The 24,946-nt window shown below is 39.0% G+C and overlaps 1 protein-coding gene across 1 annotated transcript in view; it reads left to right on the top strand.

Annotated features, from left to right (window-relative positions):
• Positions 1-1,270: 1,270 nt before the first annotated feature.
• KCNH7 (potassium voltage-gated channel subfamily H member 7) overlaps positions 1,271-24,946 on the top strand; it is a gene marked incomplete at its 3' end in the record, with an annotated part of 221,040 nt that continues 197,364 nt past the window's right edge. The window contains exons 1-2 of the mRNA XM_084264659.1: positions 1,271-1,385; positions 3,383-3,613. Coding sequence (XP_084120785.1) covers positions 1,310-1,385; positions 3,383-3,613 — 307 coding nt within the window. The 5' untranslated portion in view covers positions 1,271-1,309. The remainder of the gene's footprint in view (positions 1,386-3,382; positions 3,614-24,946) is intronic.

The following is a 24,946-nucleotide window of genomic DNA, read 5'->3' as shown; positions in this document are numbered from 1 at the left end:
GGCCAGCTCCGAACGGCCCGGCCCGGCAGCCCCGACCCCGGCCCCGGCCCCGGCCCCGGCCCCGGCGGCGGGGCGGAGCCCGGCTCTGGGACGCGGCTCCGGCGGCGAGGCGGGCTCGGTGCCCGCTCGGTCCCCGCCCCGGGCCGGGAGAGGGCTGCCTGCCGGAGCTCACCGCCCCCGCGGGGACCCGGGACGCCCTCTGAGCCGCCCTTTCGGAGTCCAAACGGCAGGCTCGCACCTGCTCGATACCCGGGGAGCAGCGCCCGGCGCCGGGGGGGGGGGGATCCCCCTTCCTCGGCAGGAGCGGTGCGTGGGGCGAGGGGAAGCCCCTGTCTGGGTCACGCTGCGGGAGGAGGGGGCTATCCCTTCCATCGGGGCGGGGAAGGATGCCGAGAGCCCCGGTGGTCCCTTCCCTCCCCGCCTTCCCCATCGCTCAAAATCGACCCCCGCTCGCACCGCCCCCCCAGACGGGGCGTGTACAAAGCTCCCTCCCTCCTTCCCTCCCTCTCCCGGCCCTGGCAGCGCTCAGGGCTCCCCGGCGGGCCACGCTCAGGGGCCGCGAAAGGGCCGGCGGTGCCGGGAGGGCGGAGAAGCTGGGACGGCCGGAGGTGGCGGCCTCTCCCCACCCCCTATTCCTCCCCCCCCGCCGCCAGCGCCCTCGGTCCCCGCTGCCCCCCTGCAGCCGCAGCGGTGGGGGATGTGGCACGTCGCGGTGCTGCCGGGGTGTAGCTCATTCCTGATGCCGCTGTTTGTCGCTGAGTTTTGAAGAGATTTATTGGCTGGCTCTTGCTAAGCCACGCTTGAGTAATCCGAGCTGCTGCGCGCCGTGGTGAAGCCCGGAGGGGGGGAACGTCACTCCCTCTGGCAGCGGAGCAACATTAGTCTTCCAGCCCTCTAACCATCACTACAGCGTCGGAAACTGCCGGGTCACAGCCATTTGCTTTGGAAAACTGGCGATGTTTGGTGCTAGAGATCGATTACCCTTGTAATCTTCCCCCCCACCACGTTCTCCTGCTTACCCCACCCCTACCCGCCCCAGACAATAGCGTCCGAGCTCCTCCAGGAAAAAATAGAAAAGAAAGCAAGGAAGGAAAGAAAGAAAGAAAGAAAAAGAAAGAAACTGGGGGATGGATCTGACTCCAATAGGAAAAGCGTGTATCTAGAAGTGGTGCTAATGGGAAGAGATTTCCGAGCTCCAGAGGACGATGATTTGTCACAAAGGGTAGCTGGCTCGGTGCTTTGGGCTGGAGCCGTGTAGGAGATCCTTGGAGAAGTCCTTGTGCACAGAAAACCGAAGACCTGTACAAACATGCCTGTTCGCAGAGGTCATGTGGCACCACAAAATACATTTTTGGGTACAATCATACGAAAATTTGAAGGGCAAAGTAAGTTCTCTCTTTATCTCTATTTTGCTACAGTAGTTTGATTCTGCTTGTGACTAAATGGACAGCAGCTCCAGACTGTTTTAAGTTTGGAGCTTGGAAAGAAAATCCCAGAGGTAAGGAGGGGATCCCTGGCAGGACTAACATTGTTTTTGATCTGGAATACAGATTACCGACTTGAATTATTGGGCTTTTATCCCCCCTGCTTCAAGGAACAGTTTTTATCTTTGACTGTATCCATATTGTATAGCTGTAGGAAGTTATTATATCTCTTACCTTCTTCCGAACTGGTGAGATGGCTGTAAAAGCAGAGTGTACAATTTTGCTGCATATATGATGTCTTTAAAAAATCAGCTAGCTTTATTATTGTTGTTATTGTTGTTGTTATTATTAAATACCATTGTCTTTTCAAAATAAAGCAGAACTGTCAGACTTTGATTTAGAGGAAACAGATAATATGTAGAGGAGTTATTAAAGAGAAAATACTCTTACCTTGTTGTCATGACTGCATTTTAACATAGCTGTCAAATATTCCTGCTTTGTTTATGCAAGCCTAAAATATCTATCAAACCAGTGCATATGCATCCTCAGAGAGAGTCTGTGAGATCTTTTCCAATGCAGCAGTTTACTACCTGTCGAGGAGGCTGAAGCTGAAGTGTTTTTCCTGGCCGGAACTCTGGTGTACTGTTAACAGTAAGAAGGAACACTTGATGCTTAAAATGAATTTAATTTAGAAACAGTAGTTTTTATATATGTACATTTATTTAAATATTTAGCATATTTTTAGTATCAGTTTGGTGCAAACCCTTACAGCTAACTCTAGTTTATACACTTCATTATACTTAAATCCACATTACCAATTTAATATTTACCTTATTTAAGAAAAAAAATTAAGATGATGTTTGTCACCCTAATTCATCTAAATGCTAAGTCAGTGTTGCTACTTGAGCAAAGTTTTTATGCGGTGAAGTGCATACATTTTAAAGGGAATAAAGTATTAACTAGGAAAGTGATAGTTCAGAATGATATAAAGACTTTTTTTTTTTATATCTATTTTTTTCTCTCCAAACATTTCACTGTGTTCAAAGACAGAATATCTTAAAATTTTTAAGACTTGTACTGCTGACTTGATGCTATGTAAAAAAAGTCTTTTATAAAGCAAGGAACCTACTGGTGTGATGAAGTAAGCAGAAATTCATGTTGCTAACATTAAATGTATCAAAGCTGCACATTTATAATTGCAATGGGAATAGTGTATTATGGAAGTAAACAGAAAGAAATGAAATAACAATTGAAAACTTTTGAACCTTTCTGTCAGGTGAGGGTTGGGGAAAGGATGGTGGACTGATGCACAGAATTTCAGTGGACTGTGCAAAATGTTACCAACATCAAAATCTTTGTTTTTCAAGTACCTTCATACTCTTTGTTTGTTTGTTTTTAATTAAGGAACATTCTTTTATAAATGTAACTTCTAAAACAATCACAGTGGAAAAAAAATGTGGGGTTTTTTCAAGATAGTTTTGTTAAAACACTGACTATAAATTTGCTGTCATTCACCTCAATGAAAATCCCTTCGGAAAAGTCTGAGCTGGTAGGACCTTATCCAAGGAAACACTTGATTTGAGTAGAGCCCTGTTTCCAAGGCCTCACTTCCCCCCAGAAAAACAACTAACTTTTCAAGGACTTTCCTAGAGTTACAGCTGACAGGATGGTGCTGATCACCTGGGCTTCAATGAGACTCAAACCCACAAAACTGTTAACTCACAAGGAGTCATAATCTGGTTTTATTTCTTTAAGAGACAACTAAATTTTTAATGTTTTTGAAGTTTTTGAAGTTTCTTTAAAAGCTACAGATCAAATTAGCTATAGAATTTGACTGAAAATCTCTACATTTCAGGCATCCCAGTGAAAAGTAGTGTTGTTATCATCCATATATGCAAGCGACACTTTATGAAATGTTGAAAGAGTACTAAAAAATGCATCACTTTCTTTTATTGCAGATAAAAAATTCATCATTGCTAATGCTAGAGTGCAGAATTGTGCTATCATCTACTGCAATGATGGGTTCTGTGAGATGACCGGGTTCTCCAGGCCAGATGTCATGCAGAAACCTTGCACCTGTGATTTCCTTCATGGACCAGAGACCAAAAGACATCATATTGCCCAAATTGCTCAAGCACTGCTGGGGTCAGAGGAGAGGAAAGTAGAAGTCACCTATTATCACAAAGATGGTAAAGTCTGGTTTTATTTTCAAGGCTTTTTGCATGTTTGGTTATCAGTTGATTGGTAAAAGAAGTGTGTGTGATCTGCTGGCCAGACCCTTTGTGGGACTCGTGGTGTAATTGCTGTGACATCCAGTGAAGTACACTTATGGATGCCAGTAAGGGAAGCTGCCCTGTGAGTAGTGGGTGTATAGAGTATTTTACCATACGCTGACTCTAACAGCTGAATGAGGCTAGCACTGTGCTTGCAAGTGTTGGACAACAGTTCTCTCAGTTGGTTTTAAGCAGATCTAAATCTCCTGAAGTAAATAGCCCTACAACAATGAACAGATAACAGAAGCTTAGAGGGGACATCCTGTGAATGGCAATTTTTATTAAGTGTTTCATCTCACAGGACAATGGTGTATCAGTTTCAGGGGGCTTAACTCTGCCTGCTTCACACAGTTGGAACCGGACCTTGATTTTAAGTGCGGTATTTCACTGGAAAAAGTACAAGCCTAAGAGTAGCAAAAATTGACTTACCACAAAGAAAATATTAGCATATAAAAAAGGGACGAGTCTTTCAGAGGTGAGATGGGGTGGAGCTGTAGTACCTAAGACTGAACCACAGCAGTTGTCAGAGAATTATGTTGTTAGAGTAAAAATTTTGGGATGGCTAAACTATGAAGAGTTTGCTTGTTATTCAGTGAAAACTCAGTATCTGTTAACACTATTGCTGATATAAGGAAAAATGGCTAAATCTGCTATGCTGATGCTTTTTTTACTGTTAAGAGCATAAAATGAATAAATGACTGTATCTGCAGATTAAAAATTCATACGCCTGAAAACTAATTATGATACATAATAGTTCTATTTGGGGGTTTTGTTTTGTTTTGCTTTTTTCTAATTACCCAGGGTTATTTACAGAAACATCCATCTGTCAAACAAATGCAAGTATTGGATAAGTGTGGTGTACCTTATTTTGTCTCTTGCTATGTACTCTCTTGGGAGAAGGAAAAGGAAATTCATATTCAAATGCTGAGCTTAAATTAGTTCTGGAAAAGTGCCAGCGTGTTGTTTGCATCAATTTTAGAATCACATGCAATGGATGCTCTCGCATTTTAAAGTCACAGAGTTAAACCCTGTTCTCAATAATTCTGTTTTAGAGAGAAGTAATATTATTTTTAGCTTTAGCTGGTATAATTCAACTAGGACTCAGCCAACCATTCTACCCACGCTACCAATATTTAAGTATATTCTTCTGAGCACGTTCTCAGTAGAGTCCTTTATTCTTAGGTCTGGTTCAGTGGTCTGGAGCAGGTTTTGGTCAAGATTTGTTGTTGTAGCTGTGTCTTGAACATAGTTCTCTCAGGAGACCTGACACCGTGTGTCTTTTACACATTGAGCCTGTGTTTGTTTTAACTTGGCATGTGTTAAAAATAATATTGCAAGAGGAGAATGTCATTGCTGAGTTTCACAGCCACCAGCCTAGAGCACTGTTTTGAGATCCAGTTGTTTAAAAGTGCTTCAGTCTCGCAAGATATTAGGAGGGAGAAAGGCGCTCAGCTAAAGTACTGCTTATCTGTCGATTGCCATAAACATTGATTTTCCTAAAATGCTGAATTCTGGCATCGTGCAACACTCCATAATCTGTTTGAGGCAAACCCAAGTAAAACTGTCTGTAAAAATTGCCGTATCTCTGGTAAATAGTTTTACATTTTGAAGCATGTTATAAATGGGAGTTATGGATTATTCAGTGCAAACAATCGTACACGTAAGGGTTCCCAGTAACTTACATGAATAGTTTCTTTAAATTGCTAGACCATATATTTGAAGGTAAAGGTATTTCAAAAGCTACAGACAACAGTTCCAGATAAATTTGAGTTGAATTCCTAAAAAATTTACTGGTCAGAATGTGAACAGGACTCACCATTTGTATTGCTGAATTTAAACAAACGCAGGTGAATTATTTTGAATTGTAAATACTATTTAAAATACCAAGTCACTGAGTATTGTCAGAAATTGACAAGGTACAAGATAGGTCTAACATTCAAATGTGTGAATGACAGCTGGATCATTTGTATATAGGGACTTTTTTATTTCATTTCACGTAATGTTCAATTTCTTTACAAAATGGGTTAAAAAGTTCTGAAGTTTATGTGGCATCACAAAATTGAAACTACCAATATGATGGATGTAAACATATTTTATAGTTATTCTGAATTACTGAAAAGATGTACTTTCATCTTCATTTCCTCACTTTTTCACTTTTTCAAATTTAAAAATGTTTTTGCAATATGCAGAGTTTGTGTATATATACATATATGTTTTATATATAACATACTCTGTATATTATAACAATATACACAATAATGATACCTAAAGCAAAATTAATTTGAAGAATTTTTTAAAAATCAGGGAGTTTAGTGCCTAGTCAGTGGCTTATTTTGTCCTGTGTGCTCTGAGGGAATATGGGACTATTTTAAGAGGTCAATATCAGCACAGTTAGAATTGTAACTTTCTCTATGTGAGTAACTCAAGTTACTCCAATGCACTACTCACTGCTTGAAAGTTAGACTTGACATTGTGTTTCATAGCCACCCACTATAGAATATTTAACATAGTACTAAGCATACAGAGGAGGAAGACTGCTCAGGAAGGTGTGAATTGCTTGGAAGTTCCACCGGCAAGAGTTTCTGAAGACCATATTACACAGTCCTGAAAACATGCCCAGTGAATTGCAAATAAAACCTTGTTCCACATCACACTATCATTTACTCTACATAAGCCACTGATTATATTAAAAGTTATTTTAATATTTCAAAGTAAAGCAAATGTCAGTGGGATCATATATGTCCTCACTTATAAAGCTAATCTGTCATCAGAAGTCGAGCAATGCAGATATCAGAAAGGGAATCACTCTATAACTAAGGCTTTTTCTTTTTAATTCTAAATACCACCTCACTTAGTTTTAAAATGTCACAGCTTTAAAGTTCAACTTAAAAGAAAATTCTTGCACTAGAAAAATGGCTTTGCATACATACTGGGAATTAGGATTCTGATGTTCTCTACTGGTCTAAAGTCCACTTTTCTAGATGAAAGAAAGTGCAAGTTAGATATCGATGATGCAAGACTAAATGCTGCTGTTTGTTCACTGCTTAAGTCTTTAGGCTGGATCACATGCTTCAAGGGGACAGAAGGATGTGAAAAAAATGTAGCAGGTTGATTTTTCAGAAAATGACAGTTGCTTAAATATACAGTGCCTTAAAGACAGCAGACAGAACATACAGTGATCAAAGGAGAATGCATATTCAATGTATCGTGGTGTTACAGACATGTTACATAGACTGGGCATGTTTTCTTTTCCACTGTGGAGTGTGGGGAGGGTGTAGAGGATGAGAATACCTCTGGTAGCTTTGTGTAATTGTTTGGACAGCATGGAGATGGGATGCCAGCATCACTTGGGCACCCAGTAGACTATGTCCCAACCACACCGGTGCTCTATCTTCACAGAAGTTTTTAACAGTTGCAGCTAAAAACTTTACTAGCTCCTTGTATCAAAACAAGATTTTTAACACAGCTGACATTTGCTTTTAATTTCTCCTCACTCCTTTTTCCTTTTAGAAGGGTATTTACACAATCCAGGAAAAGTTCCTGTCCTCTGTGCTGCTAGAGTAGTGCCATAGTAGGTGATTATCAAAATAAAGAATTATTAGTTATCAAAATAAATAATTACTACTGAGAAAAATGGTTAATGGGAAGAGATGGATGCCAGAACTAAGGGTCCAAATTCATAGGTTCTCATCATACAAGAAGCTCCATAAACATCACTGGATGCGCTCATGGGATTAAACTCTCAATAAATTTCTTTGTTAATATAAGCATCCCTTTTAAAAAAGAACAATAGGTAAATACAGAAAAATCACAGGAACTATTATTTTGAAACAGATCTTTTGTAAGGCTTCCCCAGTAGGCATTAACGTCTGCTTAATTCAAAAATTATACTCAGATATCAAAGTAGCAGTATAGTATATTCTTCACTATCACAACTTAATTTTCAAATATCGTATAGCTATATGATCTGTATTATAGTTGAAGTGAGATATTGTTTATACAGAATATAAATTTTTATTTTAATAAAGTTATTTGTGGTGAAAATGTTTGACAGCTCTTCCTTTGAGGACTCCATTTTGCAGTTTAAGTCATTATTGCATAAATCATTCTTGACAGCTGTAAAATATTGCTTGAGGTGGTAAAGCTGTAAAGCTTTTGACATAAAAAGTATAATTATTTTGGGATTGAGAATGGTTACATTGTAATCAGAAAGAGTTGTATCACTGAATACTTTTTTACTACTTTATGCTTTGTGGACAACAATGGTCTATATCTAAGCTTACAGAATATACCTGTTAAAGGCAGGTAAGGAGATCACATAAACTTACTCCATACATATCAGATGTTCTAGGTAAAAGAAGCACTGAAGGAGAGTGTAAATTTGAGCAAAGATTAAGCAATTATTTGCAGAGTGTTTACAAATCTCACAAATTATTTGCCACTTACCCAGTTTGTGAAATGTAATTTGCTACATTTGACTGCAAATTAAACATATTTGTATTTTCAAAGTACATTAAGATTCCAAACTAATAGTTTTAAGGCCTTTGAAGCTCTTTTATGAGAATAAGAAAATTAAATATGCGTAAATCTACTGACAAAACAAAATGAAAATGGTATTAGGTGTCCTAAAATACCTTGCAATAAAAATCAGAATTTTGTTTAGCTGGTCATCAGGCATCATAGGTGTTTTATCACCTGTTTGTGTTTTATAAATGCTGTGAGCCTACCAATGAATTAAAAATACAACTGAAGACACTTGGATGTGTGACAAGTCCCTTTAGATGAGCTGTAACAGGAGGGTCAGCAAGTGCAGTTTTGACTGTATATTCAATGCCTTAACTAGAGCTGATGAGAAAGGTCAGTGAATCAAGTCACTGTCTACAACTCTGCTGCTGTAGGAGTTTTTGGTTTAAGAAATGCTGAGAAATGACTGCATTTTGATAAAGTGTTACCCCCCACACACACAAAAAAGCTGTCCCCAAAATCAGTCTTTGTGCAAGTTTTTTCCAAGCATCCTTCAAAAAAAAATTGGATCTAGTCCAGAATGTTACCGGAGGTGTTGAACTGTTGGAAATGTATGACCTTTTCTTATGTCTGCAGTGTAATGTTTCTACCTTAGGTTTTAATACTTGTTCTAAGAGACAAGATGATCCCTTGTCCCATTCAGTATCGCTGCACCATCAGCAGCGAGCCGATACTTCAATGATCAGAATATCTCATTTACCCATCCCCATTCAGTTATGGCTCCTGTGTCAGCCCAGAACTGTAGGTCACTTCTTATTCACATTTCACATGGGATACCTAAATGATTATGATAGAGCAGGTCTCAGATATACTAAGCACATTTACTTATGGGCAACTTTCAACCACATTTTTCAATTCCTTGGCTTTCCAGCATATTCTTTTTTCTTCTCAGGTTAAGATGAATTTATTTTCAATAAGGAGGAGGCTTTTATAGGAGATCTTTTTTTTCTTTTATCTTTTTCCCCAATTCATATATTCCTGCTAATGAGACACAGTATCTGAACAAAAAGGAAAAAAAAATAAATTGCCTTGAAAATTATTCTCTTTGTCAGTGTTTAAGGTCAGAAAGGTATGATTAAATATATCTAATTTTAACAAATAAGGAAGAGTACAATGCTGTTATTATAGCTACTGCATCTTTAACAGGAAAAAAAATCTTACTCAGTTTGGAAAAATCCCTTCTGACAGTTTTAAGTTCCTCCATGGCACAAAGAAAAAACCTGCAGGCTAGTGGATTAGGAGTCTTTCATTTCAGTACAGTGTCCAGAGGGAACTCTTCTGCCACTGGACTTCCACAGTACAGTTTTACAGCAGGATTTAGAAAGTCACAGGGTCAATTTATACTAATCAAGGACCCAAATTTCCCTTGCTTGAGGTACAAAGAAACAATAATTGAAGACTCTTCTCAAAAGAGTCCTACAGTGGTAAGAAAGGTGTCACATTCTAGAGTCAAAAGGTACTAGAAAGTTTATACACAAAATTAAAGGGTCTTTTTAAGCTGTTTTGAATTAGAATATCCTGTAGAGTTTCATCTGCTTTGAATATGCTCCTTTCAGTTTTAGTGAAAGATGTTTTGGGATATGAAACAAAAGGAGTACAAACTCTCAGACTACTTTTTGGTGTGGTTTCACCTATTGTATTATGTCTTCTTTCCATCTTGAGTATGCATCTTTTATAGTGTTACTTTTTCATAAGAGTTATTCCATACTCCTAATTTGCATTATCAGTTGGTTCTTTCTCTTCTCTACCAAATTGACCCGTATACCATAAAGAGATGCAGAAACCAAATCAGACATCATATCTTGCAATAGACATAGGGGAAGAGCAATTCCTTTTCTCGTAGCAGCCTTATGCATACTTGGTATCATGCAAGCTTCAGAACATCACACTCTGAATAGCACCAATGTTGACACTGGTGCTGTTCTCTCTGGTTTCAAGCAATGGAAAGGGAATAGTGACGTGGATCAGATTTTATCTTAGTGGTTTCAAGTCCAGTTCTAAAGTTTTCCCTACATATTTGACTTAGTGTATGACTCAGGATGTGCTAGACAGTCCAAATTCTTCCCAGCTTCCCACGTAAGTATGGAAGAATCTTAATCAAGCAGTATAGGATTTAGAGTAGCAAGACCAAGTGGAAATTGCTAACTCAGTCTGGAATCCTCATATCTCAAAAGCAATCAGTACTGTAGCTGTGAACCTAGATCTAGGCAGAGCAGATGCATGACAATAACAGTGGGGTAATGTGGCTCTATAGTTACAGCTGGTTTCTCATAATCTACATCCTGAAAGTTCAGATCTCTGAGGTGAGAGGTACTGGTGCTACAGTTTTGTATAGCTTGAGCCTTTTAGTCCAGTATATTGGATTTTTTTTTTTTTTATGAAAGAACATATAAATCTGAATTATTACCTAGAAGTTAAGTTAAAATTTCATTTGGAAAGTGGAATTACAGACATAACTAGTCACAAAATGCTTTTTGACCTTCAGCATTTCCATAGATATGCCTCTTTAAGCTCCCTGGCAAACTTTCTGGTACAATGTAGCCTTTTCATTTCTGTTTTTCTTAATTCTATAATCAGAGTGAAAAGTAAAGATTATAATCAGTAAAGATCACCACAAAGGATACAAAAATTCAATCTGAAAAAAGTCAAAGTAAACAGTATAAAAGAGAGGTCCTATTCTCTTTTTTTCTGTTTCATTAACCAGACTCTAGTTATAGATCTCATTATAGCTAATTTTGATAATGCCCTCAATTATAGCACTGAAGTGTTATCCACAAAAAGGATATATTCCAGCTTCATTGTTAATAAAGAGTCATCATATCACCAAAACCTAAATATTATGTTTCAATGTCAGCATTATTAACTATTTCATTGCTGATAGTTGAGTGGAAATGACCAGAAGAAAGCTTAGACCAGAAATCACAACTGCCTTCAGTACTTCCCTGCCTGCTGAAATTTCTTGCTTTCCTGTTCTTGTTCCTCCACTGCATCACAGTCAATAAAAACCCTTCCTCTTACATTTTGCCATGACCCTATTTAAATGCCTGATTTGCCTAACGAGAATGTAGAGGAAAGTAGAAACTCCTGCCTGAATGGTCAGTAAATTCAGTTTATTTCAGTTCAGTTCAGAGAAACACAACAAGAGTTTACTTCAGGCACCAGGAAATGAGGATTTATCACAAGACCCAAATACACTGATCCTTGACAGTATCAACTTAGGAAATATTGACCTCTCTACAGCAAATGCACGGGACTATAAAGCAACTGATTGTTTCTGCTCCCACAAACACTGCTAAAGGCCAGAGAGCAAAATGCCGATACCTACAGATACAAGACTTGACTTGTGCATCCACAGTGTTCTCAGAATTAAACTGAGAAGTTGAATTTTTGCCACACAAGAAATCCTGATCTGGTAGAGATTTTATGCCATTGCTAAGTATTATGAGCTGGAGCTGAGCTGCTACATACAAAGACAACAAGCTACAAAAGAAATATGGAAAAGACTGACAAAACCATCCTCTATTTTAATCCACGGGGTAAAGAGGCAGAGATGACCTCAAAGCAAGGGTAGATATAGAGGGGGGTTTTGCCTTTTTCTTCTACCGAGGCTGACTGAACAAGCATCACGTGTTTCATCACTAACACACATGTTCTAAAGCACTTATTCCCAGCTGTTCTCAGACTTTGGAGCCTGTGCCCTTTTGAGATCATTTATTTCTTAGAAAATTCTCTGCTGATTTTCATTCAAATCAATGCAAGTGAATTTGAATATCTGAAAATATCTTGCAAATTTTCTCCTTTCAAAACTCATTTGTGCCGATCCACTTTACTCCTTCCTCTCTGGAAAAAATGCCAGATAATCTCATTAGTATTTTGTATGTTTATGTCTGTTGTATAAGAAAACACTTCGTTTCATACTTTTGAAAGAACATGAAAGCCAGTAGTACATAAATGCTATTGTCATGGTATTTATGGTAAAATATGTTGTAGTTCTCTCTACTTGCTTGAAAAAATGGTTTTCAATTCACAAATGGGGAAAAAAGAATGAAAGGAAACCTAAAGTCTATGTAATTATAAATAATGATAATATAAGAAAGGAAAATGTGTTCTTTTTCCCCCCATTTTAAGTGCCCAGCATTACTTTTGCATAATAAAATGTTCCAGGAATCAATGTAATACCAAAGTCCATCCAGTAGAAACGACAACAGTTCCCAAAAGGACTATTTCTGGTGTCATGGGCAACAGTCCATATTATGTGAGAAACAGCCCTGAAGTACAAAACCAGGTCTCTATAAATCAATAGCTAAGCCTTCTCTGTGGATTAATGGAGCAGCTCATGAAATGGTGTGACAGACAGCCTACATATGTCCATGCTGGTCCACAGTTCAGAGCATCCTCGGTGCTTCTGCAGGTTATAGTTCTTGCTTATGGCAATAAAAATATGAGGTAACACAAAACTGGCTTTAGTGTTTTACCCACAGTTTCAAACAAAAGTTTTGTATTAGGGTGCAGCAGAGTCCGAGTGCTCTTTGTGGGTGACCACTAAGCTGTATTCAAATGCTGTCTCTATTCTAAAACTTGCAAATCCCTTCTTTTGTGTCAGGAGTAGAACTGGGGTCTACAGAGCTACTCCCGAATGCTTAAAAAGTTAATTAAAAACTACTAACTGCTACTGCAGCTACAAGCAGGGTTAGTGTCTGATACGTGTGATGTTTGTAGATCAGGCGCTAGGTGTGGGTGGCGTGCCCTGTCTCTGGTTACTGTTTATTTAAAGAGGGGAAAAGAGGAATGAATACGTGGTCCGCAGACAACTCTTCTTCCTAGCTGACAGGTCTGCAGTACTATTTTATAAAAAGAGCTACACAAACCATGAATATTACAGCTAAGGGAGCTTTTCAATAGACCATGCAGGTTTATTTACATTCATTTCTGGTTGTCTTTTACCTCATTTATAAAATAGATCCTGCAGAAGCAGAGTTGCCAGTAGCATCACTGTCTCTGCAGAACTTGACATATGCAAAACATAATTATTAGCTAGATAAATCCATTGTGTGTGGCTGCTTGCATTTCAAACATGATTTCTCCCACATTAGAATGTGCAAGAGCAGTTGTCCCTCCTTTATGGAAACCAAGTGAATTGTTTCCCTTTTAGGTAATATTTTGGTCTCAATCCCTTTTCCTTTCACCTTCTGGTCATTTTCCTGTAAATAAAGTGCTTTATTCACAACTTTTTTATTTCCACTTTCCGAGGAATTAAAAAAGATATATCAACTGGTTTTTGAAATGATGGAGAAACAATTCTACATATTTAACCTTGATTGTTACCAGGAAATAGATTATCCTAACTGTTTTTTTGCTCCAGGGACCTCAGGCACTAAAATAAGAGAAAAAGCTAAAATATCATAGGTACAAACATCACACTGAGATTCAGTTACTCCAAGTGAAATGACTGAACTTTTACATGTAAAAGCAAATTTAGGACTAGATTTTCAATTGTATGTATTGTGTCATATATGTATATTATTAAAGGGCATTTCTCCTTCTCAAGAGATTTAACAACCACTTTGAAGAGCTGCCAAAATTACCTCCTACCCCATCATAGAATGCAAACTGATATTCTATAGTTCACAACAGTTTTACTAATAAAGCGTTATTAAGTGCATTCAGTCACAGGAAGTCCTATCTGAACATCAAATTAAAATGATTCCTAATGAGCTGATTGCCTAACACAGTGAGGCTTTTACCTGGAAAGACAAATTATGCTTAACATGCACACTCAGTTCCAAATCATCAATTGCTGCGGTATTTTTGCGTTATCCCCTTCTCTTTTCTAAGACAGTACACCAAGGTTGCATTGTAACTTCTACCAGTATAGACATGAGCACTGTGTTTACATAAATAAATGCCACAAAAAAACCCCAATCAAACATGATGAAGTCCAAGAAATGTATAATTGGGTGAGAATCTGAAATTATATTCAACAAAGAATAGCTCTATAAGACAACCTCTAATAGGAATTGCCCTGAATAGGAATTATTCGTAAGTTAGTACCTCAGAGCACAGGCCAGGGCTGAGAAAAGAGACACCCTGGAATAACACAGTTGTGTACATGTGTCTGTCCTGTCCATAATAAAGGGCAATTTCAAGAGAAACTACATCTACTGTTGAAGAAATCACACACTGTAATGATCCTCAACTGGTAGAACGGGTTTAGAGAAAACTGGGGTGATTCTGAATGGCAGAAAGGGCCAAACTGTTTCCTCCTCTTGCCTCAGGGTTAAAGAATGCAAAGGTGGAATCAAGTTCTGTTCTTTTTCCAATGTAAGCACTGTATCAAGTTCAGCCCTCAGGGTTTCCAAATTTGATACAGAAAATAGAACTGCCAAATAAATGACAAAGAAAAAAAAAACAGGAGGCATGGTTAAGAAAGTTCAGAGGCTGCTAAGCTCACACTTTCCCCAAACAGAAAAAGCTTAGCATTTGCAAGTTGCACACTGGACTTTGTTGTGGTAGTTGTAGCACTTATTCAGAAGAATCATGAATCAGTCATACAGAGCCTACGCCCCATTCTTAAACCACATTGATATTTTAAAAGAAAGCAAAAAACTGTATCCTATCTGAGCATTATTTGTATTTAACTGGTGCTGCACGTATCTTATTGTGAACAAGGCGTTATTTCCTCCTCAAAACAAAACAATTCACTCTCCAAACATTCAACTAACACCAATTTCATCAGACCCTTATTTGTTTCAGCTTTTTAGATGTGTATAGTGCAGTCTGTCCTCCATAATCCCGATATACTTGGAGAGTTACATAAATTTACTAACGGGAAAATGGATATTTCTGCAGGATATAGTATGTCTGTTCAGGCTCAACCAGTCCATCTCTAAACCTGATATATTAACCAGGGATATTCTCGTAACATAGTTTAGATTTGTAACTTTTTCCTCTCTTGGATTTCACCCTATGTTTGTATCTTGTTTTTTAGAAACTGGCACAATCTGTATAACAAGTAATGCTTTGTTTCACGTGGGAATCGTTAAATAGCAATCATTCAGCCGTGTTTGCTTTCAGAAAGCATTCTGTTAGCATGGCACATATTCTAACTAATATATAAAATTCCTAACTAATATATTTACCATTCCAGCATAGAGAATAAGTCATGTGGCTAGTTTGGTCTTTTATAACTATCATATTTTCACAGAATCAAGAATAATTTAGGTCAGGAGGAGATTCAGGAGGTTGTCCAGTCCATCCTCCTGAAATCAGGAGCAACACAGAATTCAGATTATGTTGCTTAGGGCTTAGTCTAGTTGCTTGCCAGGATGGAGACCACACAGTGCCTCTGAACATCCTGTTCCAGTGCTCAGTTACCCTCATACTGAAACTAGCTTCTCCTTATACTGTGTCAGAATGTCCCCTATTAAAGCATTGTCTATCATTTTCCTGCCATGTACTTAGGTAAAGAACCTGCCTCTATCTCCTGATAATTTCCTCATAGTTACTGAAAGGCTGTTACTACAACCCTCAAAGCTGTCTCCTCTCCAGGCTTCTGGCCAAGGACAGTTTCCTCAATCACTCCTCACAGGACATGTGCTCTAAGTCCATATCCATCTTGGTGGCCTCAGCAGGCCTCACTCAATTTTATCAATATCTCTTTTGTACTAGAGGTCCAAAGCTGGATGCACTGTTCCAGGTGCTACCTAATGAGCACTGAGACAAGGGAAAGTATCACTTTCCTCAATCTACTGGCTATTGTCCTGATGGCACAACACAGTGTGCTTTATTCTGGACACAGTTGGACTCATTTCTCAAGAGAATTCAATCCTTTTTCACTACCTTGAACCCTATTTCAAGATTGAAACATCTCCCAGACTGAGGCAGTGAACACATACAGCACCTCAGCTTTATCTGCATCCAGTGTCACTAAATCACCATCCTGAATTAGCAGCAGGCTTACTTTATATTTGTTTATTCTTTTACTGCTAACATAGCTATCAACAGAAGCTCTTCTTGTTGCCCTTGATATCCCCAGGGTTTCAAGTCTAGCTCAGCTTTGCCTTTCCTAAGACCATCCTAGCATGCCCGGACAGGGTTTCTGCATTCCTTCTTTGTAGCCTGCCCTTGCTCCCACCTCCTTTATATGTCGGGGCTTTTTTTGTACTAGAGCTCAGTCATGAGTTCCCTGCTGCACCAGCTGATATTCTGACACATGTACTCGATTTCTGAGCGTTTGGAGGGACTGCTGTTTTGCTTGAGCGAGGGTCTTTGAGTAATACACTCTGCAAAGTTTGAAGAACTAATGAATTAATTACCTTTTTTCCTTAATTCAGTAGCCCAGATGGAGGTATTTTAGACATGTTTTATTATACTAATTGGAATTATGTACTACTTTTATAGATTACTGTTACTGAATATTCACTATTATGTCAAGTTTTATAATGACATTTTACGTAACTTTAGCACACTTCATAGAATCATAGAATCATAGAATCATAGGGGTTGGAAGGGACCTCAAGAGATCATCAGGTCCAACCCCCCTGCCAAAGCAGCTCCCTAGGACATATCACTCAGATAGGCATCCAGACGGGTCTTGAATATCTCCAGAGATGGAGACTCCACCACCTCACTGGGCAGCCTGTCCCAGGGCTCTGTCACCCTCACTGTGAAAAAGTTCTTCCGCATGTTGGTGCGGAACTTCCTGTGGTCCAAATTGCAGCCATTGCCCCTTGTCCTATCCCCACAGACCACTGAAAAGGGGCTGGCTGATTCCCCCTGCATCCCCTGCTTAAGATATTTATAAACACTAATTAGGTCCCCCCTAAGCCTTCTTTTCTCCAGGCTGAACAGACCCAGCTCACTCAGCCTTTCCTCATACAGGAGATGTTCCAGGCCCCTAATCATCTTCGTGCCCCTTCTTTGGACTCTCTCCAGGAGATCCCTGTCCTTTTTAAACCAAGGAGCCCAGAACTGGACACAATACTCCAGGTGGGGCCTGACCAGGGCAGAGTAGAGGGGGAGGATCACCTCCTTTGACCTGCTGGCTGTACTCCTCCGGATGCACCCCAGGATCCCATTGGCTCTCTTAGCCACCAGGGCACACTGCTGGCTCATGGTCAACCTGTCATCTACCAGGACCCCCAGGTCCTTCTCCACTGAGCTCTTCTCCAGCAGGTCATCCCCCAGCCTGTACTGATACAAATGGTTGTTCCTTCCCAGGTGCAAGACTTTACACTTGCTTTTGTTGAACTTCATCTGGTTTCTAACTGCCCAGCTCTCCAGCCTTTCCAGGTCTCGCTGGATGGCAGCGCAGTGTTCCTGCGTGTCAGCCACTCCTCCCAGCTTTGTATCATTGGCATACTTGCTGAGGGTGGATGCTATTCCCTCATCAAGGTCGTCAATGAAGATATCAAACAGAACTGGACCCAACACCGAGCCCTGGGGAACACCGCTAGTAACAGGCCTCCAGTCAGATTCTGCTCCTCGAATCACAACCCTCTGGGTTTGGTCCGACAGCCAATTCTCAACCCACCTCACTGTCCACTCATCTATCCCATGCTTTCTCAGCTTTCCTATCAGGGTGTCATGGGAGACAGTATCAAAGGCCCTGCTGAAGTCAAGGTAGATGACATCCACTGCTCTCCCTCCATCTACATCTACTTATACCTGCATTTGGAAAACCTATTTACATTGTACATTAAAGATGGCTCTAATTGCAACATAGATATTGTTTTCCAGAACAACTTTTCTAAATGCCATTACTGATGTGCTACCTGGTATAAATTCCATGCTGCTACCCATTTTATTATGAGGAACTATACGCTCAGAGGTTTCCTATATTGGAGGCCAATCTGCCTGGCATCTGCCTGGTTTTCTTTGGGAACTTTTTTTATACAAAGGTGTTTTAGTTAAGAAGAAAACAGTCATTTTAATGCTTATTCTGCCATGGATTACAGTCATCCAAACAGCTTAATGCTAAAGATAGTCGCAAAGAAGTTGTTCTTGTAAGTTTTAGAAGCAGCAAATCACTTGTGCAACTGCCACTGGGAAACAACTAGGGCATCCCTAGCACTCAGTATTCAGAACTTCATTCTCATCATTAAAGATGTGCAGAAAACAGATCTTCTAAGAGAGGAATATTTTTTCACTTCAAGAGGAATTCTTGTAGTGGCTTTTGGTGGTGGGAGAACTTCATTGAAACACTGTCTCAGAAGAAAAAGATTGTTGGTTATATTTCCTCATGGCAAAATACACTTTCTTCTCCATTTCTCTTCTACTACTTTTTGATATTTTCTTCAAGAAATGATAGACATGGTGATTTGTCCTATGCTCTTTCTTCCTGCATAGTGACTAAGGGAGATAGAGACCATCTGTTTCCTCGAGAGTTAATGCTGCTCTTCTACTTGTAGGCCACCACCAACTACCCTTCCCCGACCCCTTCAAACAACACAGCATCAGTGTGCTAACCACCTTCTGACAGGAGCTCACACATCTGGCTGCCAGTGCTGATGGCACTCAGCACTCTGTGGAGCTGGCCCCTTACACATGGAACATATTGTGTCAGCAGTATGGTACTGCAGTGATGTCAGAGCCACGGTTTTAAGCAGTGCCCCTTCAGATACCCATCACTTACAATGTGATTCCATCTGAGGATATCCAGAAAGATAACTGAGACATGATCTCACTGGTTTAAGTCAACCCAGTTGGGTGATCTGACAGCCTATTCAGATCTGTATCCTATTCCTGGTTTTCTTTCAGTTCTTTATATATAGACAAGAACTGTTAAACGAACATAATGTGGGAATTAAAGCATATTTAATGAATATTATTAATGATGAGTTCAACTGCTGTTGGAAAGTGTTGATAAGCTTCATTAAATATACTTCCACTGACTAATACAGCACTGATGATATTTTTAATTTTATTATTAAAATAATTTTTCTCCCTACTGCTTACATATTTGACACTTACAAATCTGTTTGTTTCAAGCTGGATTTTATTTTTAATCATCCTAATGTGACATTAGAAAGTTCATCGATAAAACCTGCTTCTCTGTCTAAAAGAAACTCTGTTGCTCTCTTCCCATGTGAAAGATAAAAGTATCTTGGTGGTGTATGACAGTAGTTCCTGGCATTGCATCACCAGAGCTGGTTGCCCCCACAAACGATTACATTCGTGGTGCAGAAGACAACACATCTAGTATATGCATTACAATATAGTGTTATGTAAGGGTTTCTGATTTGGTCTTTTTTATTTAAATATGTCTTTGATTTCAACTCAGATGCAAACCCATTCCTACTTCTACAGTAGTCAATGAGAGACTGACACACTGGCAGTAAAATCGCAACCATTTTCACATAACAGATCCAGCGTAGTGTTCAGAGTAGTTACTTGTATGTGTTCATTTCTGCTGAGGGTTAATTTAGTGTGAGTAGCACTGTGACATACGTCTTATTTTTAAGTTAAAGAAATGAGAATATACAAATAGTTTCTCATTCTCAGATTGGGCCAAACTGTTATCATCAGATTGCCCATTAATAGTGGATTGCAAACATCAACTTGGTTTTGTCAAGGAGAATAGCAAAAGATCCCTGGCCCTACAAGGCTTGTGTAAAGTCAGAATGTGACCAGGAGCCTAAAGGATGGCTTCTCTAAGCCTTGTTTCTGATACTGCGCTTTGCAGAGGAATACAGTGATCTTCACAGACCCGTGTTGCAAAACAATTTATCCTTCAGAAATTGAGTTTACTTACCAGTTATTTGTGGTAATAAAAATAAAGGAAAGTTAAATCCAACCTCTCAAACTAAATAAGTTTCCTTTCTAAAACTTTTTTTGATAATTGAAGAGCTTGCATGTTTTTATTTGGATTTTAAATGCTTTAAAATATTTGATAGTTCCATACTTGATATTTAGATATTTGATAAAAGCTTTATAAGTATAAGCTTTTTTTTCTTTGAGACCTTGCTGAACAGATCACCCTTCTAATGGTGAGTCATTCTTTTTTAAAAACACAATATATTGTAATATACATTTTGCAAGCAACTATGAGATCAAAATAACTTATAGATATTTCAAAATTGAAGTAATTTCATACTAACTACAGCCTTAATCTGTAGGGTTATGGCATTTTTATTATTCATTGAAATTACCATTTTCTCCCTGGAACCCAAGATAATCAAAGGGAATATAATAGGAAATTTTAGACATCAGGGCAGTGAGTTCAACCATGGAACTGCCCAGGTCTATTGGCTGGGAAAAAGAAGTGTATTGTTTTAAATTGGTAATGCTAAATATAAACCTTTTTTGGGTACAGGATTGACAAGTCCATTAAGCCTACCTAATCGGCCTTTCTGAAGTGCAGTGAAAAGGGTAAGCAAAATGTCTGACTAAAGGCTAGTGTGCATCACCCCAAATCCTTTTTTTCCAAAGCCTGCAATGGTAAATTAAGTTTCCTTTTCAATATTCTAGGCAGTATAGAGGCCTTTGTGCATACCTGTGCTGGAGTTTCATGCTGTCTAACATTTTGTGGTAATAAAATACCAGAAGTGGGATGCTGAACCCAGATCAGGGATCAAAGTTTACATCCTATCTTTTAGATGTTATCTGCAAAGAAAACTTTAAAAAAGGATTAAAGAATTATAAAGAATATTTATTATTACCTACAACAGATAAATCATCTATATATTACAGAAGAAAAAGTTACTTAAGAAAAGTCAACAGAAGAAAAAATTAAAAGGGGGTTGAGCCTGTCCTTTTTTGCTGTGCTACCAATACAAGACAGCAAACTGATAATGTTCTTATGCAATAGCAGCATATAAAGGAAAACATTAATAAGAGTGAATCAAGCTGCAATCTGTTTTAGTTGTGCAAAGCCTTTAATCAGTGGTGGTCGAATGAATTCTATTTTGAGAAATTTTAGAATCTGAGCTACAGTCTTAGACTCATTGAGAAGTTCGTGTTTAAGCAAGTGGAAGAAAAGCATACAAAAAGCTGCTGGAGAAGTTCCTAGTTAGCTCCATGCATAAAGCTTATTTCACCTTTAATATTGCTACAGCTTTCAGTGGAGAGAGGAAGGGAAATGTGGATTCTCAAGGATATGTACAATTACTTTTTTTTCTTTTGTTGAAATTCTCTTTCAACTCAACATAAATAAAGCAGCTGGATATGGTCATTTGCTGAACACTAATCAGCTGAGCACACCTGGCAAGTACCTGTTTACTCAATTCTGTAGTTTGCTAGTTAGCAAAAATCATACTGTCTTTCTTTACAAAAGTGCCCACAATTTTAGTCCTGTATTTTTTTTCAAACGGTGAGATATATTCACCTTTCCTTCAGGCCAGGCATTGTAATAATGCACAGCCAGATTTTCAAGAGAAGTTTACTGAATTAGAATACACAGCCTTTGCTCTGTGAGGATTTTGATTTTGGTTGTTTATGAGGTATGAAAATAATGGCCTGCATTCTGGGCCTAAATGAGAGCCAATCTTTTTTGCAAATCTAGCCTGAGCTGCACAGATCACTGTTGTTTTCCTCTTTTCTTATATCATACAGCATCTATCTTCTGCAGTTTTAAAACTCAATAATAACACACTGCATCCAGTAATAGCTACAAATGATAATATAGAAATAAATGTAGCATTAATGTTGTCTTTGCTGCTACTTATGCTTATTTGCACATCTTTTCCACGCTACCTCTAAAATAAATATCATAGATAGGGTAAAACACAGAATTCACTACTATTCCACAAATTATTTCTTCAGAGCAACTAGCAATATTCAGCAGTGAATGCTCATTGGGTTTGGTACCAATGTCAATTTTTAGCTTTAATACAGTTTATGGAAACTGTAGTAAATGGCTCCAGATATATTTACTATGGTGGTTGTAATTACTCATCATTACATAATTAAAATTAAATTGGATGCCTGAAACGATTTATCAAACAAAGATATAGTCAATATTACCATATGAAATTGGCTTGGCTATGTATTAAAGAGCAGAAGTCAAACTGAAAGCTTCATGTAGCACCTGAATTGGAGCCCTGTCCAGGCTTCGAAAGAGGAACCTCTGGAGAAGCTGTGTGTTACAGACCATTCCAAAAGGCAAGAAAGCAAATGTAAGCACTGTAAGAAATATATAAGCATAATAAGAAAGCATGTGCAGAACTGACTGTATGAGACTGCATGAAATATTTTAATCCTTGGCAGAACTGTGGGATAGCAACAGCAGAAATATTTCTTTTCAGGCTCCACCCTACTAACTTTTCATGTCATGTTTCAACTGAGTCATTTCTGCAAACGCTAAATTTCTCTGTACCCACATTTAAAATAACTGAATTCAACAGCAGGAAAACTGGCTTGAACATTTTTACTCTACTATGAGAAATTTAGATGAGAGGTCTCTTGGAAATCAAATACCTCGCATCTTCGAAATTAAACTTTTGGTGTTGGTTTGAGTAGTGACAGTAAACATGTATAAGTAAAGCATGCAAAAGGGCCACACAAGCAAATCTTGGATGGCATATATCCACCAGATGATAATAGAGCCTGAGCAGGAAACAGTCCTTAGGGTAACTGGCTCCAGGGGAATTGGTGCAAATGCCGTAATTCAGGTTGGAGCTGGTTTTGCCTTTTATCTCATCTTACAAAAAGAGTAGGAAGGTGAGCTAACACCCCATTCCCTCATCTACCTTAACTGAAACAACACACTAGGCAGAGCACAGGACTGAAAGTCAAGATGAACTCTTGGAAGCATTTTAAACTGTTTTTATTTCTCTTGAACCTTGATGAAAGTGTGGTTATTTATAGCATAGCAAAATGTCAGATTAATGACTTTTTTGCTGTAGCAAAGATATGAACTGCAAAGGAGTGTGGTGAGAAGATGCGGGATGTAGATAATTTGAATGCTAGGTTTTCTTGATCTGCTGTTCTTTCACTATATCTAATCTGTTTCCTAAAGTAATCAATTGGGGGGGAAAAAGTGATTAAAATAATGGAGAAAAACTGCTCAGGACTTTTCTGAGCTGCCTAATTAGATATTTCTGAAGATCTGATTTATGACACACACAGTGCAGAGACACTGTAATTTGGGCCAGGGCTCTTATTTACTCAGTTCAATGACACTACGTTAAGAGTGCCAGGTCTGTACAGTTTTTGTTAAATGCTCAGGCATCTCTTTCTGCATGAAAAGATCACATAACAATAATAAACACTTCTGCAGGAAGGCAGGGAGTTGTGCAGAAGGGTCTTTGTGGACAAGCATCCTCTCCCAGTCATAAGAAGTAACCGCCAAAAAAGGTCCAGGGATTTCTAGAGCCAAGAACAAAAGACAGGGTAGTGAGTAATGCCTGCAAGTTCAGTTTAGTTCAGAGGGCAGCTCTTGATCTTCTGTTTCCTGAATCATCTTCATCACGAGCAGGATACCATTCATCATCTCTGTTACAGGACAGGGACTTCAGGAGAGGCTAAAGCAAGGTGTGCTGGGGAGCATGCTAACAGATGGTTGGGAATGAGCTGTAAATTTCACAGCTGGTTTTTGTGAACCAGCCTGAATTACTGAGTGGTGCCCCTGGCTGTGCAGCTGTATCCACAGCACACAGGTGCTAACACGACCCAGATCCCCAGCACAGATTCATACGTGTAGATGTGAATGTGAAGGACTAGATCTCCATTAATGCAGCTGGCAGTAAACTTAACTCCTAAGGGTTCACCTTACTGATTAGAAATTTAGAGTTCCAATGTGTGGCAATTGAAAAAGAAACCTGTGGCAACCTGGGCCCAAAAAACTTCATTGAGTCTCAGACCCAGTGTTAAGCCTCAGCTACTCTGATAATAGAAGATGGTCAGAGCCTCGCACTGCTCTTAAGAGCAGAAGTGGGTTTGCTCCACTGTTCCTGTCAGCACAATCTGAGAATATGGCTGCAGAAAAACTCCAAAAGACCTTTTAACTTCTCACCATACCCATCACAGGGGTATTTTGTTGGGAAAGGTCATTCACTGAAAGACCTTTTTATTCCCCCATATTAAAAACGAAGTATAGTTTCCTGTTAACCGTCTGAAGCAAAGCAATACAGATGTCTGTTTGATGTAAATTGAAGAGCATGTCTTCCTTTGGATTGCTCCCAAGCTCAAAATAGCTATTCTTAAAATCACCAACATAAACAAATCATTTCCAGATACCCATTGAAATAATGCTTTGGATGTTGTCATTTAGAGGACTCATCTCTGCCTATTAAATGTACATCTTCATGGGCCATACTTTTTTCCCAAGCTTCCTTTGAATACAGGTATTACCTAATGGAAGTACATAATTCCATGGGGGACCTTAGAGCAATAGGGAGCCAATGGAAATGCGATAAAATCAACACAAGTTCAACTGCCTAGTTATAAAGCAAAGACCTCCCTCCCACTGAGCAGCTACAAAAGCACTGAAAGAACAGTAAGGCCCTCTGTGAAAACATCTCTGAAGACAACAAAAAGGCCAGATGAAAACACAGGAGCCAAAATGCAAACTTGGAAAAAAGCAAACATCATTTCAGCACATGGACAAGACTGCTGCATCTACTGAGCCAAAAGTTTTGGCTTCAAACTGCCAGACCAAGAATTGACTAAAAATTAAAAACTTTAGGTGAAAGTGACCAAAGATGAGTTTTTACTTAAACATATATGGTCTCCTGGGGGAAAAAAACAGTTAAAAATACTACTTGAATTTCATTGATTCTTAATGGA

The sequence above is a fragment of the Gallinula chloropus genome (assembly GCF_964237585.1).
Source record: "Gallinula chloropus genome assembly, chromosome: 5".
In the NCBI taxonomy this organism is placed as follows: Eukaryota; Metazoa; Chordata; class Aves; order Gruiformes; family Rallidae; genus Gallinula; species Gallinula chloropus.
The sequence above is the reverse complement of the archived record's forward strand: the minus strand, read 5'-3'. Positions and strand labels throughout refer to the sequence as shown.